This window comes from Cydia fagiglandana, chromosome 3 (assembly GCF_963556715.1).
Source record: "Cydia fagiglandana chromosome 3, ilCydFagi1.1, whole genome shotgun sequence".
NCBI lineage: Eukaryota > Metazoa > Arthropoda > Insecta > Lepidoptera > Tortricidae > Cydia > Cydia fagiglandana.
In genome coordinates, this window is record NC_085934.1 from 6,885,930 (window position 1) to 6,901,649 (window position 15,720).

Sequence of the window (15,720 nt, forward strand, 5' to 3'; positions counted from 1 at the left end):
AGCTGGAAAAAATACCGATCAGCTAACGGTGACCGGAGCAGATCCCGTAGTGGGACGTAAAGTTCAAAACAAAATTGTTGGTTTGATGGAAGGATTAGTACCCGATAACCAAAAAGAGCTCATGGATGGTGAGAAATGTCATAATAGTCTTATTTATGTATTACTACTTATGTACTTTATAGGAACATGACTTTGTTATGAAATTGTTATGAATTTAAAGGAACCCTGAGCATCAAATATTACCCAGTTATAAGTAGTTCGTTTTTTTCAGCATTAGAAATAAGGTAAACAATCTTGATGTGTCTTTTAATTGAAAAACACATTTTAAAAATAAGTTACGGCAAATATGTAACAATTATGAACCTATAATACGATCATTTATATTGTTCTGCTTTCATAAGTAATAGTTTTTGATTTTTAAAAAGCGTTTTTCAATTAAAAGACATGTCAAGATCGCTTACCTTCTTGCAACTTCTTTCTAATGCTAAAAAAACGAACTATAGTAGGGTAAAATTGGGTGCTGTAGTATTTCAAACACAAAATAATTCTATGTCCTCAGAACATAGTGACCTCTCCACAAGCACTGCATCGCCTGGGACGCAACTGTGAAACTATAAACTTCCCCAGCATTTATAGCTTCCTCTCGACCTCATCAACTTGACCTACAGGAGTGACTGACCCTGAGACACATGTTACTTACGTTTATTATCAATTTGCAGGTGTAATTGCTGATGCTACTCGGTATCTTGCTGTTCATCTTTTACAACCACGTGAGTACAAAATACATTTTTGCCTTCGTAGCCAAAATGTTTATCTTGATCTTTTGACGAGCATGTTGTTATGGTACTCATAAATATCTGAACAAGCCTCTATTGTCAAGGCGTTAAGAGTGCATGTTGCGATATCTTCGTCCGCTCTGTATCTAATGGCGACCGTACAATTAACTACAATGTACTAGATTTGGTATCGTCTTGGTTCGTCCCATTAGTTTTTCGTGAAGTTCTTAAATTACTCCTATTCTGCTTTCGTCACGCATTCTACATTGAAAGCCACCGACGACTGTGACGAATGTAGAATGGGTGACGAAAGCAGAATAGGAATCAAGACGATACCCCTAGATTTCACTGTATTTAAAACCAGAGAGCTGGTTGCAAAACGATACCCTAGATTCAACCAGAGAGCTGGTTGGGTTTTCAGGTGTGATCCAAGTGTGCAAGTGCATGAAGAGCGTGTTCGTGCAATGCGAGTTGTGGTGCGACGAGATCTTCAGGCGCATGTCCCGCCCGTGCTGCTCATGCTCGCGGCAGCTGGTGGTGAGTACATCAGATATATCAGGGCTCCTCTACACGATGGGCCAAAGCCGGCTACTCCAATGGACGCATTTACGTTAGAGGGAGCAAGTGATATTGCTATCTCATTCTACCGCGTGGCTACGTCCCTTGGAGTGGCCGGCGCTGGCCCATCGTGTAGAGGAGCCATCAAAATAACGCCTAATAAACTGTTGATGGATTCAGTAGATCAACCACAACCACATCCAGTCTCTCAGAGATGCAAGCAGCTTTCAGCATACAAAGTCGTACTATGATAGTTCACTTTGGCCATACCTAATTTAAAATTGTTGCCTAATTTAGCAAGTGCCCAGCATGTGCCTAAGTTTTCCTTATAGTATAATGGTGTATCTTCCTTAGATGCATACGCTGTCAGATCTAGCGCCCAACGAGCTGCTCCAACCGTCAACTCGGGGAGATCGCGTCTACGGGCCCGGTGTCGATATCACCATCAGGTACTGTGTTTTGTTTTCTTTCTGAGCGCCAGCAAGATATACAATATATATTATTAGTCTCTTATTATTCTATTCTAAATAAAATCAGGAAACCTTTTAGGATTGTTTGAAATATTGGCGCTTAATATACTAATATTTCATCTTTAGGCCCTGCCCTGCGCCCTCATGCCCCGCGAACGACCCCACATGCCCCGCGGACGCCCCAACAGAGGGCTGCCAGACCTCCTATATGCTCTACTCCACCGAGTACGACCGACAGCGCCAGTACCTCGATTCGCCGACCAAACTCGCACGCTCGTCCTTCCACGACACTAACATCAGCGACTTGTCCCTCGAAGCGTTAAGTCCATCTTCCGAAGAACGTACATCTGAATCTATACCCTCGAGCTCATACTTTTTAACCCAATCGCACTCTGAGGACATGTCTAAGTCCTGGTCGTACCATACAACATCGGCACCATCTACCGATCAATGTGGTGCCTTTGAAGCTACCAGGTCATCGCCGGGCTTCGCTTGGAGATCACATCGTCCATTACGTACGCAAACTAATCCGGCAACACTATTCTCAGAGTTGGGCTATACTCGTATTGAGACTACAAATCCAGATTCAAATGGTAAATCATTTTCTAGTTACAGTTAGTGTTGGTAGGAACTAGAGTCCTTTGAGTCTGAATTTGAAGAATTCAGCTCGTTTTAAAAAAGTCTCGAGACTCGAGGCCTTTCTTGAGTCTTTTTTAAGAGCCACTCAAAAGGACTAGCTCGAGCCTCCGAATAAAGGCTGCGTCAACAATTTTACAGGTTTTTCCTAAAAAGCAGTAAAGAAATTAGGCGTTAGTGTATGATGTGTCTACCTAATCCAGAAGTTCGACATAAAGAAAATACTTACAATGCATTTAAAAATTGTAAAAAAAGGACTCAAGTCTCTACAAAAGACTCAGATCTCTAACAAGTTGAAAAGAACTCGAGTTTAGGGTATCGTCTTGGGTCGTCCCATTCGTTTTTCGTCAAGTTCTTAAATTGGTCCTATTCTGCTTTTGTCACTCATTCTACATTGAAAGCCACCAACGATTGTGACGAATGTAGAATGAGTGACGAAAGCAGAATAGGACTAATTTAACAACTTGACGAAAAACGAATGGGACGACCCAAGACGACACCGAGTTTAGATTGAATTTAATTATAAGAGTCCGTAAAAATGAATGGAGCCTTGAAGCAGAGGATTCAAAGAGCTGGAGTCCCAACCAACACTAGTTATTGTTTAGCACACCGTCCAGTTTTATTTAAGCAAGAGGTGGACGTCAGTTTCAGGCATACCGGTGATCTCAACCGATCAAATGGGCGACTGGCACGCAATGATGGTGAGCCTGACGTGGAACGTGCAAGCCTGGCGCAAGTGGATACAAGAGACCGTGGACCGCGCGCTGTCATATCAGCACAGTAGTCATTTGACAGGTAATATTCGGAACCAATGGGCGAGTGGGTCGTTATGAATACTATGATGGTAAGCAGACTTGGAATGTGCATGCCTGCAAGTGTCATAGCACCACAGCGTCCACATGAAATGTCGATCTCCGAACACCTTTAAACAATTTGATAGAGTTATAAACTAAATTTGTAATTGGCTTACTGTTTCCTTGTTATTACCTAACTTGTTACTCTAGCTGTAAGTTTTCCTAACAAATAAAATAAATAAAAGTTTGAAAATTGTTTGTAGATAAACCTGCAGAATCATGGAATAATTTTCGGAAAAAAATAACTACAGAGGCCCTACAATGGCGCCAGTACAATCTTTTCAGTCGGCAGTTGATTCTGAGACTTGTTCTCCGGTACCAGGATAAAAAGGTGTGTATGATATACGGTTCATTCTCAACCATTGACATAGATATGTAGGGACTGGCTTTACGGGCAATAATAATGAAGCATGACAGGGGCCAGTACAGCGGTGTGAAATCGCTACAACGCGATTGATGAGTTCGCATCACGCGCGCGATTGGTTGACGAGTTCGCATTACGCGCGCGATTGGTTGACGAGTTCGCATTACGCGCACTATTGGTCGCAACTAGTTGTGTTAGACTGCAAGATTGGCTGGAATTCGTGAGTAACGCCGCTGAACTAGTACCATTTTTAGTGCCCCATTAGCCCGTCCTTAGATATTATACGTCAATGTTCTCAACCAAAAATTTTAACGACTCTTCTTGAACCAATCAATACTTATTGCTTCAAGATTTTAATTAATTGACATGTAAAACTATGTTTTATAAAGGAATAAATGAATGAATGAATGAATGAATGATGAATCGTAAAAAAAATAAGGATGCTACTCGAATTCTAATTTCATTCATGTCTCATGGTGATAAGTATCTTCTTCCAGATCGTCTCTCCGACCAGAGGGACTGTTAAGAATAAAAATTACATGGACTGTCAAACAGAAATGTTACAAGTTATCGAGATGTTTAAGAAATGGACCCACTTTATATCTGTCACAGTAAGATCCCTTTTAATTTTTTACCTACGTAAGTAACTTATCTTACGATTGTACTTTAATAGCAGACGATCCTAGATTGCATGTAAATTAATAGGTAATAAAGTCCATGTGGTTAAATGGTCGTAAATCGCACAGGCAAGCTTGAGCTCACCGGAACACTTGACTTGGAGGTAGTTGACAACTTCACATACCTGGGCTCAAGCATTAGTAATAATGGCTCTTGCGAAGCTGAGGTGCGACGTCGAATCGGGATGGCAAAAGGAGCTATGGCGCAGCTACAAAAGATATGGAAGGACAGGAGCATCACCCTGAAAACCAAGACCAACCTTGTGCGCACTTTGGTGTTCTCCATATTCTTATATGGCGCAGAGACGTGGACCTTAAAGAAAGCCGACCGTGACCGCATTGATGCTTTTGAGATGTGGTGCTGGCGCAGGATGCTGGGGATTCCCTGGACAGCACATCGCACCAATGTATCGATTCTTCAGGAGCTCAAGATCCAGACGAGACTTTCTACCACCTGCCTACGAAGGATTCTGGAGTACTTCGGACACATAGCCAGGAAAAGCAGCGATAATCTTGAAAAATTAGTGGTCACTGGCAAAGTGGAAGGAAACAGACCTAGGGGCAGAAGCCCGATACGTTGGACTGACCAGGTTCGCACCACCCTCGACACCACAGTACACGACGCTCTTCACGAGGCAGCAGATAGAAGTGTGTGGCGCCGAGTGGTCCACACAAAACTATTTCGACGAGATGGTCACGACCCTCAGCATTGAGGAAACCGACGCGAGGAGGAGGAGGAGAAAGTCCATGTGCTTTTTTGTTTGAGCAACGATTGACGCTATAATTTTAACCATTTTGAACCGAACCGAACCGAATTTATGAGAAAGAAACACTCCTTATTGGTATTTTTCATTTCACCTGCCTATAGGATAAACTGTGGTGATTTGTAATCTGTACCTATTTAATATTATAGGTAAAGGAGACCGATTCATTACGACTGCCCCCATCTACTACGGACTCACAGAAACAAGATTTGTAAGTGACGTTGTAAATAAGTAACCACCAAAACATTTTCATGTTGCCAAGACGAAAACATAAGGCTCGCACTGTCAAAAAGTTATCAGATCTTTTGTAGAGCCAAGCTTCTAACTCTACATACAAGCCCTAATTCCACAAACTCTACATCTTTGTCAAAATATGTGAATTGACCGTTTCGTTACTACAAGAACGTTATAATAAAAAATAATGAATAGTGAATAAAGGCCGCGTCAGGATAAGCTAAGTGACTCTGCCCCCCTCGAATTCCGACGGGTATTTTTTTATGGATGGTATGGCTCTACATTAGTAATTAATGTGCAAAATTTCAGCAGGTAGTGCCCTTGCGCTTCGCTTCGCTCGTCTTGGCTCAATACAATTCGTTTATATCTTAATAACGTAAAATAACATGTTTGCTCCTCTAGGCGATGGAATTACTTCAAAAGTAAAGTGGAGGAATATGCTGAAGATTGGAAAAACTTCAATACGCAAATCATTAAAATAAATTGGGAAAACCACTTCATGGGACTCATTCCAGGTAAATTGATTAGACCGTTTCATTAATATTTTGAACCATACTATAGGTACCTATTATTTTCTGATCAAAAATGCTATTAAGTTGCCTTCCGGCAGTAGCAAATGGGGTATCGTCTTGGGTCGTCCCATTCGTTTTTCGTCAAGTTCTTAAATTAGTCCTATTCTGCTTTCGTCACCCATTCTACATTCGTCACAATCGTCGGTGGCTTTCAATGTAGAATGAGTGACGAAAGTAGAATAGGACTAATTTAAGAACTTGACGAAGCACGAATGGGACGACCCAAGACGATACCGCAAATGGTGGCTTACAGAAGTACCGTGCAACAATATATTTCCAGAATGGATATCACTGTGGAAATCAGGCGGGCCGGTGTGGGTGGTGAGCGCGTGCGGCGCCGTGCCGAGCGGCGCGGTGAAGGCCGACGAGGACACGTGGGTCGCGCGCACCACGCACCGCGGCCGCGTGCTGCCCGCCGCCCTGCGCCCCTCCAAGCACTGCTGCGTCCTGTACGCGCAGGGCGCCGTGCACCACTATACCAGGTACCAGGTACGTGAGCCACGCGGGTCGTACCAGGTGCGTCAGCCACGCGGGACTCGCCGTGGCGGCGTGCTGTCCGACGCCTACGTAATTCCTAACCTCGTAACTCCATTTGAAGGGCATTAAGTATTTGCAATGCAACTTTAGCCAAAAATACCTTAACCTTTAGGAGTCTAGTAAGTAGATTAGGATGGTGGGACGCTATAGTTCGTTTTTTGTAGCATTAGAAGGTAAGACGACGACAAGGTGTCTCAGTACCGGTTTCCGCAAACTTCTCTTGTCAGACCTGTGGTAGACCATGTCGATCTCGCATCGGTCTATTCAGCCATCAAAAACGGTGTTACACCATAAATCTTCTGATATAGACGAGAAGGCCTATGATGAGAAGGTAAAAGCAATCTTGACATGTCTTTTAATAGAAAAACGGTTTTTATTAAAAATCAGTAACTATTACTTATGAACATACATCGTTATCGCGGGAGCAAATACGATTTGACAATACTGAAAGATTATAAAAAACAGTCAAAAACAGAAATGACATTCGTATAGAGAAACGTTTATACCTACGACATAGATATAAACTATGGATGAGCGCATGCATACGAATTGCCCGTTGCGATCTTCATGTCAGCAAAAAAGCGCCATCTGTTACACACTGCGTACAACTACGTGAGCTCGACTCTCGCGATAACTTTGTACGGGCGTACAAGGCTTGTTAAGTTTATTCGCGGTTTATATCAGAAGAGCGTCGATTAAGTTTATGGTTAATCAAAATTATTTGTTGTATTTGTTGGCGTTGTTTGATATCCGTGTCGTCGACACTGACGCTCCTTCTTACCTCTCAAGACCCGTGACATATTATCTGTACTAAAATCAGCTGAAGACGAAAAACAGAGAAAATATTCCACGGCCTGTGAAATGCGACATGCAACTTTCACACCACTTGTAACATCTGTTGACAGCGTCTATGCACCCCAAATGTCCTCCGTTATAAAACATATGGCAGAAACCATATCTCAACGTTGGAACCGATCTCTAAGTACTGTACTGGGCTGGCTGAGATGCAGGATCAGTAACGCCGTTATACGTGCCACCACCATGTGCATCCGAGGCACACGCCACCGGTTTAAGTCCCCCGCCAGGTGGCTTGGGTTCGACGACGGTGCCGCCCTTCCACACATCGACTGAAACCCCTTTTCTACCCTACCTACATATGTCTTAACCTAACCCTTTGCCTATGTATTACTTATGATTCTCGTAATAAATGCTTTAGTTAACATATTTATTGTATTAAAATGGGCGAACTTATCCTTATAAGTTTCCGTTCTTCTACGTTATTTCGTGATGTCATTATCGTCTCAGGCGGCAATGCAATATTTTAAACATTCGCGCAGTACGGTGTGCCGTCCTGTGTAAGCCGGCTCTGTCAAGGTCGACAATTTGGCCGAGCTACTAGCTACAGCAGTACAGTTCGATAAGTACCTCCCGAGCTTTCGCGAGTAAAATGCGGCGAACAACTATTTCTGTTAGTTTCTTGCTTGCAAAACAGGTAGAGTAAAAAAGAAGGAAACAGCAATACAAACTAACTATTTTGGCTCAGTGATCCAAAGAGAATCTTGGCCTCCGAAACGAGAGCGTGCCACCTGTCCACAAATATGATGCAAAAATATAAGTAGGTAATGGAAAGTATTAAATACAGCGATGTGAATTAATCGGTGTTTGAAAATGCGCGCTTTGTTTCTAGCGCTCACCTGTTAATTTTTTTTGAGTTTTACCTACAGTTAATTAAAAACTTATACCTGACAAGAATCAATATACTAGGTACCTAAGTGAACGAATAAAACAATAACAAATACTTGATCTTGTTATTTCGAATGTTTTTAATAATTATGTAAAAGAAACGGGAACAAACTCTGTAAGACAGACAATAGGTACTTTAATTTCGGTAATTATATCCGGTAGGTAATCAACTAATCATATTTAAGTAGATTTACCTATACAAATCACGCAGTATGCATTTCTACTTCATAATAACTTCCAAAGAGAAATGACGTCCTTACAAGGTTAATGCATTAGCGCTATGACGTACGAGCGAACATCAGTTGCTCGTGAGAATGAAATAAAATTATCGTTTAAAATTGGTTTTAAGCAATAAATAAACCTAATTGGAAATTACTTACCGATGATATGAGATCCCATTTTTTTTCTTATACTTCCTATAATGGTTTTTGCACCCTTTTACAACGCAATAAGGCATTTTTGTGTTATGCTGCGTGACAACTTTCTACTGCGCAATTCGCCACACGACTGAGCGCCGGGGTGTGATAAATGCAAATATCACACCCATGTAGCGGCCCCCTTTTTAGTGCTCGTTAGCCGCGTCCTTACGAAGTAATATATATGTCCATGAGATTGACAAATGTCTAAATTGACTGATAAGGTTGCGTACCTAATAGGTAATCTTTTTAAGTACCAATCAAGTCAAGTATGGAGGTAAGATAGCATTGATATTCAATAAAATAATTATACATTTTAAGGTCGTAGGTCATGGACATATATATTACTTCGTAAGGACGCGGCTAACGAGCACTAAAAAGGGGGCCGCTACAAGGGTGTGATATTTGCATTTATCACACCCCGGCGCTCAGTCGTGTGGCGAATTGCGCAGTAGAAAGTTGTCACGCAGCATAACACAAAAATGCCTTATTGCGTTGTAAAAGGGTGCAAAAACCATTATAGGAAGTATAAGAAAAAAAATGGGATCTCATATCATCGGTAAGTAATTTCCAATTAGGTTTATTTATTGCTTAAAACCAATTTTAAACGATAATTTTATTTCATTCTCACGAGCAACTGATGTTCGCTCGTACGTCATAGCGCTAATGCATTAACCTTGTAAGGACGTCATTTCTCTTTGGAAGTTATTATGAAGTAGAAATGCATACTGCGTGATTTGTATAGGTAAATCTACTTAAATATGATTAGTTGATTACCTACCGGATATAATTACCGAAATTAAAGTACCTATTGTCTGTCTTACAGAGTTTGTTCCCGTTTCTTTTACATAATTATTAAAAACATTCGAAATAACAAGATCAAGTATTTGTTATTGTTTTATTCGTTGACTTAGGTACCTAGTATATTGATTCTTGTCAGGTATAAGTTTTTAATTAACTGTAGGTAAAACTCAAAAAAAATTAACAGGTGAGCGCTAGAAACAAAGCGCGCATTTTCAAACACCGATTAATTCACATCGCTGTATTTAATACTTTCCATTACCTACTTATATTTTTGCATCATATTTGTGGACAGGTGGCACGCTCTCGTTTCGGAGGCCAAGATTCTCTTTGGATCACTGAGCCAAAATAGTTAGTTTGTATTGCTGTTTCCTTCTTTTTTACTCTACCTGTTTTGCAAGCAAGAAACTAACAGAAATAGTTGTTCGCCGCATTTTACTCGCGAAAGCTCGGGAGGTACTTATCGAACTGTACTGCTGTAGCTAGTAGCTCGGCCAAATTGTCGACCTTGACAGAGCCGGCTTACACAGGACGGCACACCGTACTGCGCGAATGTTTAAAATATTGCATTGCCGCCTGAGACGATAATGACATCACGAAATAACGTAGAAGAACGGAAACTTATAAGGATAAGTTCGCCCATTTTAATACAATAAATATGTTAACTAAAGCATTTATTACGAGAATCATAAGTAATACATAGGCAAAGGGTTAGGTTAAGACATATGTAGGTAGGGTAGAAAAGGGGTTTCAGTCGATGTGTGGAAGGGCGGCACCGTCGTCGAACCCAAGCCACCTGGCGGGGGACTTAAACCGGTGGCGTGTGCCTCGGATGCACATGGTGGTGGCACGTATAACGGCGTTACTGATCCTGCATCTCAGCCAGCCCAGTACAGTACTTAGAGATCGGTTCCAACGTTGAGATATGGTTTCTGCCATATGTTTTATAACGGAGGACATTTGGGGTGCATAGACGCTGTCAACAGATGTTACAAGTGGTGTGAAAGTTGCATGTCGCATTTCACAGGCCGTGGAATATTTTCTCTGTTTTTCGTCTTCAGCTGATTTTAGTACAGATAATATGTCACGGGTCTTGAGAGGTAAGAAGGAGCGTCAGTGTCGACGACACGGATATCAAACAACGCCAACAAATACAACAAATAATTTTGATTAACCATAAACTTAATCGACGCTCTTCTGATATAAACCGCGAATAAACTTAACAAGCCTTGTACGCCCGTACAAAGTTATCGCGAGAGTCGAGCTCACGTAGTTGTACGCAGTGTGTAACAGATGGCGCTTTTTTGCTGACATGAAGATCGCAACGGGCAATTCGTATGCATGCGCTCATCCATAGTTTATATCTATGGTCAATCTTGACTGATCTTTATTTGTAACAACATAATCAAATAGAAGTTGCCTTTAAAATGCCTCGAAGGAAAATAACATGTGATGAATTTGTGGGGTTGTTTATACAGGATTATCCTGAGCTAGAGGCTCGCGATACAAATCTATTTTGCTCGAAGTGCAATATTAGTTTTTGTAAAACTAAATCTTCCGTGAAACGTCATTTTAACTCTGAAAGACACACTTCTCTCAAAAAAGATTTTAGGTTGGAACTGACAAAATTTCTAGTAAGCTGTAACATACCGTGGTCTCAAATAGAGAACCCTGTATTTAAAAATTTCATTGAAGATTGTGTATCTGGAAAATTTGAAAAAACTGTTCAGGTCCCTTCAGAATGTTTGCTGAGGCAGACTTGCGTGAATGAATTATACGACAAAGAGATGGATATAATTAGAGACGAATTAAAAGACGCGTATATATATGTAAGTGTTGATGAAACCACAGATGCTATAGGTCGTCAAATCGCTAACAAGTAATAAATAGTCAAAAATTAACAAAAGAACCACTGAAAACAGGTACATTTCACCAATCTCACGTTATAGTAGGTGCTATGCTTGAAGATGATGTTGGAACTCCACACGTGCTGTCAAGCAAATGTTTAAATGAAACGAACAATATCAGTATAACTAATACTGTAAAAAATGCCCTGGATGATTTGTGGGGCCCTGGTCACAATAAGCATGACAAGGTGTTGTTGTTATTGACTGATGGTGTGGGGTATATGTTGAAAGCTGGCAGAAATTTGAAAACACTTTTTCCGAACATTGTCCATGTTACATGTTTAGCCCATGCTCTTAACAGAGTTGCCGATCAAGTTCGTGTTCTTTTTCCAGAAGTTAACCTATTAATTTCAAATGTAAAGAAAGTATTTCGCAAATCTCCGAAAAGAGTAAAAGCATTAAGAGAAATGTTTAATGGAATTCCTTTGCCTCCAAACCCAACAATTATTCGCTGGGGAACATGGATCGAGGCTACCACTTACTACAACAAGTATTTTGATGAAATAAAAAGCGTTATAGACACATTTCGTAATTCAGACGCACAGTGCATCGTCAAAGCAAAAAAATCTTTACTCAGTGCAAAAGTTCGAAAAGATGTAAATTTCATAGCAAAGTATCTGCAAGTAATACCAGATGCTATAAATAAACTGCAGTGCCAAAATCTATCTCTTAGTGAAAGTTTGAACATAGTACAAAATACATACAAACATATATCCAAATTAATTTTGAATAAAGATGGAAAACAGATTTTTGCAGAAAAATGCCGGATATGAAGTTATGAAAAAAATGTGTGAACTGATATCGGAGAAGGAGATAGTACTAGATTCAACGATATATCGTTCTACATTTGATTACTTCCGTCGTTTTAAAAACGCACCCATTACAACAGTAGCAGTCGAAAGATCATTTAGCCAATTAAAATGGATATTTACTGCACGACGCCGCAGATTAAGAGTAGAAAACATAGAGAAAATTTATGTCGTATATTACGAAAATCACTTAAGATCAACAAAAATTAAATAATGTTGTACAAAATAAATCATGAATATTTATTTGATATGTCGATTCCGGGTCATTATTTACTAACAGAGTGTAAAGCAAGATTTATGAACATTATGCAACAAAAACTTCGTGCTATGTATGATGAACTTCTTGGAGGCTTATAATGTGTAGGCAGAAAGGTCTGTTTTTACTAAACGGGCAGTCTGTTTTACCACTTCTTTAATAAATTTATATTTGCTCCCGCGATAACGATGTATGCTTATGAAAGAAAGCAGAAGAATATAAATGATCGTATTAGATTCATAATTGTTACATATTTGCCGTGACTTATTTTTAAAACGTGTTTTTCAATTAAAAGACACATCAAGATTGTTTACGTTTTTCTAATAAAAAAAGAAACCGGTCAAGTGCGAGTCGCACTCGCGTTCCAAGGGTTCCGTACATGTCTGACTCACGCTTAACTACACATTTTTAATAGGTTTTCCTGTCATAGGTAAAGTACTATATAGTGTATTTTTTCAAAATTTTAGGCCCAGTAGTTTCAGAGATAAAGGATTGGTCGGCAGACAGACAGACGCACGAGTGATCCTATAAGGGTTCCGTTTTTTTCTTTTGAGTTACGGAACCCTAAAAACGAACTATAGAGGATAAGTTGTGAGTTTGGCCAACGTGAACTTTCCGTCAGGTACTATGCAACGCGGACGTGGAGTGGATCCCTTGGCGGTCGGACGGGTCGGTGCCGACGCGTTCGGTGGTGGTGGCGCCGCGCGTGCTGGTGGGGCGCGTGCGCTACCGCGGCTCGTTCCTGCTCGGCGCGGTGCCGGCGCCCCACTACCGCTGCCACATCGTCATCCTCGGCCGCCCCTTCGCTGTCAACACCTACGACCTGCTGGTCTTGGTGGACACGGACACGTAATCTTTCGGAGTGAACTATCCAGAAATTTTAAGTGAGCTTCGAAATTTAAATGTTTGGAGTCGCAGGCTACGTGCGAAATCGGGATCGGTGAAAAGTCGGGGATTGGAAAATCGGAGTATTAGGAACGCATTTTTATTGTATTTCGATGAAGCGATGGAAATTATGCAATATAACTTAAGTTATTGCTATAAAAATGCTAGGTAACAAATTGATTACCTAATAACAATACTAGGAGCGGACAATTTTTCTCACAGTGAAATTAATTGTGAACGTAATGTGAATGTTTACATATACAATCTTTATGAATAATTTTGCTCACAGCGAAATTACTTGTGAACGTCCAGTGAGCGTTTTGTGAATATTTTGTGATTTCTTAGCTATGGGAATTTTTGAAATATACACATCTTTTATGAATAATTTGTATATTAATTTATAAAAATCCAGTATTAAAAACACTATAATAAATTATCACAATAGGTATAATATTTTACACTTAATATATAGCTAATTAAATAAATCACAATATAAAATCTCACCATTTGCGCAATAAGTATTATTTCTAAGGCTCGACATAATATTACAGAACCCTGTCCACCTGGTGCTGTTTTTTATTAGTAAATGTTTATCACTTTGTATAAAAATAAAACATTAAATAGGTAACTTTGCAAAAAACACACTGTATAATATAATATTGTACAATTATCATTTATCACAATTAGGTAATAAAACTATAAAATCACATAATAAAATCTCATTTCGGGCGGGCTATTTCGCCACAAATCCGACGGTTAACATAATTATTTGTACGAACTAACTTCGGTTATTTGGTCACGACGTGCCATTTAGCTGCACCACACACCACCATCATACTAGGAACAGGTTCATGTTCAAAAACGCTGATATGTATACAGAATAAGTACTAAAGTTGATGAAGCCCACTGCAGTAATCGTTTATAACTTTATAACTTCCGTATAGGGCTGCCATCCGTCCAGGTTTCCCTGGATTTGTCCTGGTTCTGAGGGCGTCCGGGGCGGGGTTTTCAAAAAGTGTCCGGGTTTTCCCATGAGTCTTTTATTGTGACGAAACACCTTATTGAATTTAATGTGTACGAAGTAGGTAAAAACCGTATAAATACACGTCCGGGCACAGAATAAAATAATAGTACTAGGTACAAAAGACTCACTCTCTAACAAAACGCGTCTGTTACGATCAAGACAGATATGGCCGCTAGGTGGCGACAGCGCCACGCGCGAATTATGGTTAGCCACCAAAATTTGTGTGGAACAGATGTACTTTTAGCTACCTGCAGCAAAGCTACGAAATCACGGAGTGAGCCACGCCTGGTCCGGGGAAAATGCGATTTACGCCAAATGTCCGGGTTTGTAGTCATTGTCCGGGTTCGGTGAATTTAGAGATGGCAGCCCTACTTCCGTAAGAGAAGTCTTCTCTTCTTAGAAGGCTTGATCAACGCTGTCCAGTAACATAACAAATAAGTCGTGAGTCATATCGGGGTCACAGCAGCTAGGCGTGTTCTTCTTTAGCGACGGTGACGCGCTCTAGCACGCCGTGCGTGCCGGACAGGCGCACCATGTCGCCCGTGCGGAACATGTCCGTCGCGTTGGCCGCGCCCACTATGCACGGCAGCCCGTACTCTCGCGCTATCACCGCCCCTGCGAACATTCAACCATTAACTCCTCGGCTCCAATATATATTACTTAAGTATGTATTTTAAAATTGAATCTAAAGTATAGGTACCTACCTATCTACAAATTGATATTTTTGGATTTTGAAATAAAGTCACCACCCTTAGCGACGCCAAATCGCAATCGCAAAGGAGGTAAAGTAGTGCAAGTACAAAAAGAGCGAAATTGCGTTGCTGATTTCTCGATACCGACCGGAAAGGTGTTCGTGTAAATTTGAGACCATATACTCGTAATTATAGGAAACTAGTTTGGGTGTGCTCGACAATGGGAGTACGTACGTAACGGTAATCAAAATACACGTTTGGTAAATAATATTTGTGATCAAATCAAGCATATTCTGCGTCGTAAGGCCGACGACTAGCTTCTAAAAGATTGCGCATACTAACCATGTGAAATGAGTCCCCCGAGTTCCGTGACGATACCAGTCAAGAGAGGGAAATACGGCGACCATCCAATATCAGTCGAGTGAGTTATTAGAACGTCTCCTTGTTGTAGCTGTCCAATCTGGAAAACGATTAGTTATGTTGTGATGTAAGTTCGATCGTTTCCGTCCGCAACAAAAAATCTATACGAGTGTCCAAAAAAAAAAAATGGAGTTTATACATTTTTAGACAGGCAAGAGTGACGATGGAGAACTATCAAGAAGGGTAACATATTTACTCAAAGATGGGCGATAATGTGTGGAGCGGTGGGATATCACATGTTGAGAATTATCGGCATAGCACCTCATCAGCGCTGGCCAAGGTTTGGTTTTGGCTCTTAACGGCATGCATATAATAAGATTAATAA

At 40.7% G+C, this 15,720-nt stretch overlaps 2 protein-coding genes across 2 annotated transcripts in view; one reads left to right on the top strand and one right to left on the bottom strand.

Moving 5' to 3' along the window:
* On the top strand, positions 1-14,895 carry LOC134679929 (uncharacterized). Its single transcript, XM_063538877.1, has 12 exons — positions 1-128; positions 720-770; positions 1,198-1,313; positions 1,689-1,783; positions 1,931-2,397; positions 3,086-3,235; positions 3,498-3,625; positions 5,249-5,310; positions 5,736-5,848; positions 6,186-6,394; positions 12,997-13,223; positions 14,770-14,895. The coding sequence occupies exons 1-12, from the start codon at positions 86-88 to the stop codon at positions 14,786-14,788; spliced, it is 1,680 nt and encodes a 559-aa protein (XP_063394947.1). The 5' UTR covers positions 1-85; the 3' UTR covers positions 14,789-14,895.
* Positions 13,637-15,720, bottom strand: part of LOC134679928 (putative phosphoenolpyruvate synthase) — a 24,019-nt gene continuing 21,935 nt past the window's right edge. Inside the window, exons 22-23 of the mRNA XM_063538875.1 lie at positions 15,318-15,435; positions 13,637-14,898 (exon numbers count right to left, since the gene is read on the bottom strand). Coding sequence (XP_063394945.1) covers positions 14,750-14,898; positions 15,318-15,435 — 267 coding nt within the window. The 3' untranslated portion in view covers positions 13,637-14,749. The remainder of the gene's footprint in view (positions 14,899-15,317; positions 15,436-15,720) is intronic.

Excerpts from the sequence above, each read along its gene's own strand:
- LOC134679929 (XM_063538877.1), top strand. The coding sequence starts at position 86 with ATGGAAGGATTAGTACCCGATAACCAAAAAGAGCTCATGGATG. Across the intron at positions 2,398-3,085 it reads TACAAATCCAGATTCAAATG|TTTCAGGCATACCGGTGATC; the intron begins GTAAATCATTTT and ends GGTGGACGTCAG. Across the intron at positions 5,311-5,735 it reads GACTCACAGAAACAAGATTT|GCGATGGAATTACTTCAAAA; the intron begins GTAAGTGACGTT and ends TTGCTCCTCTAG.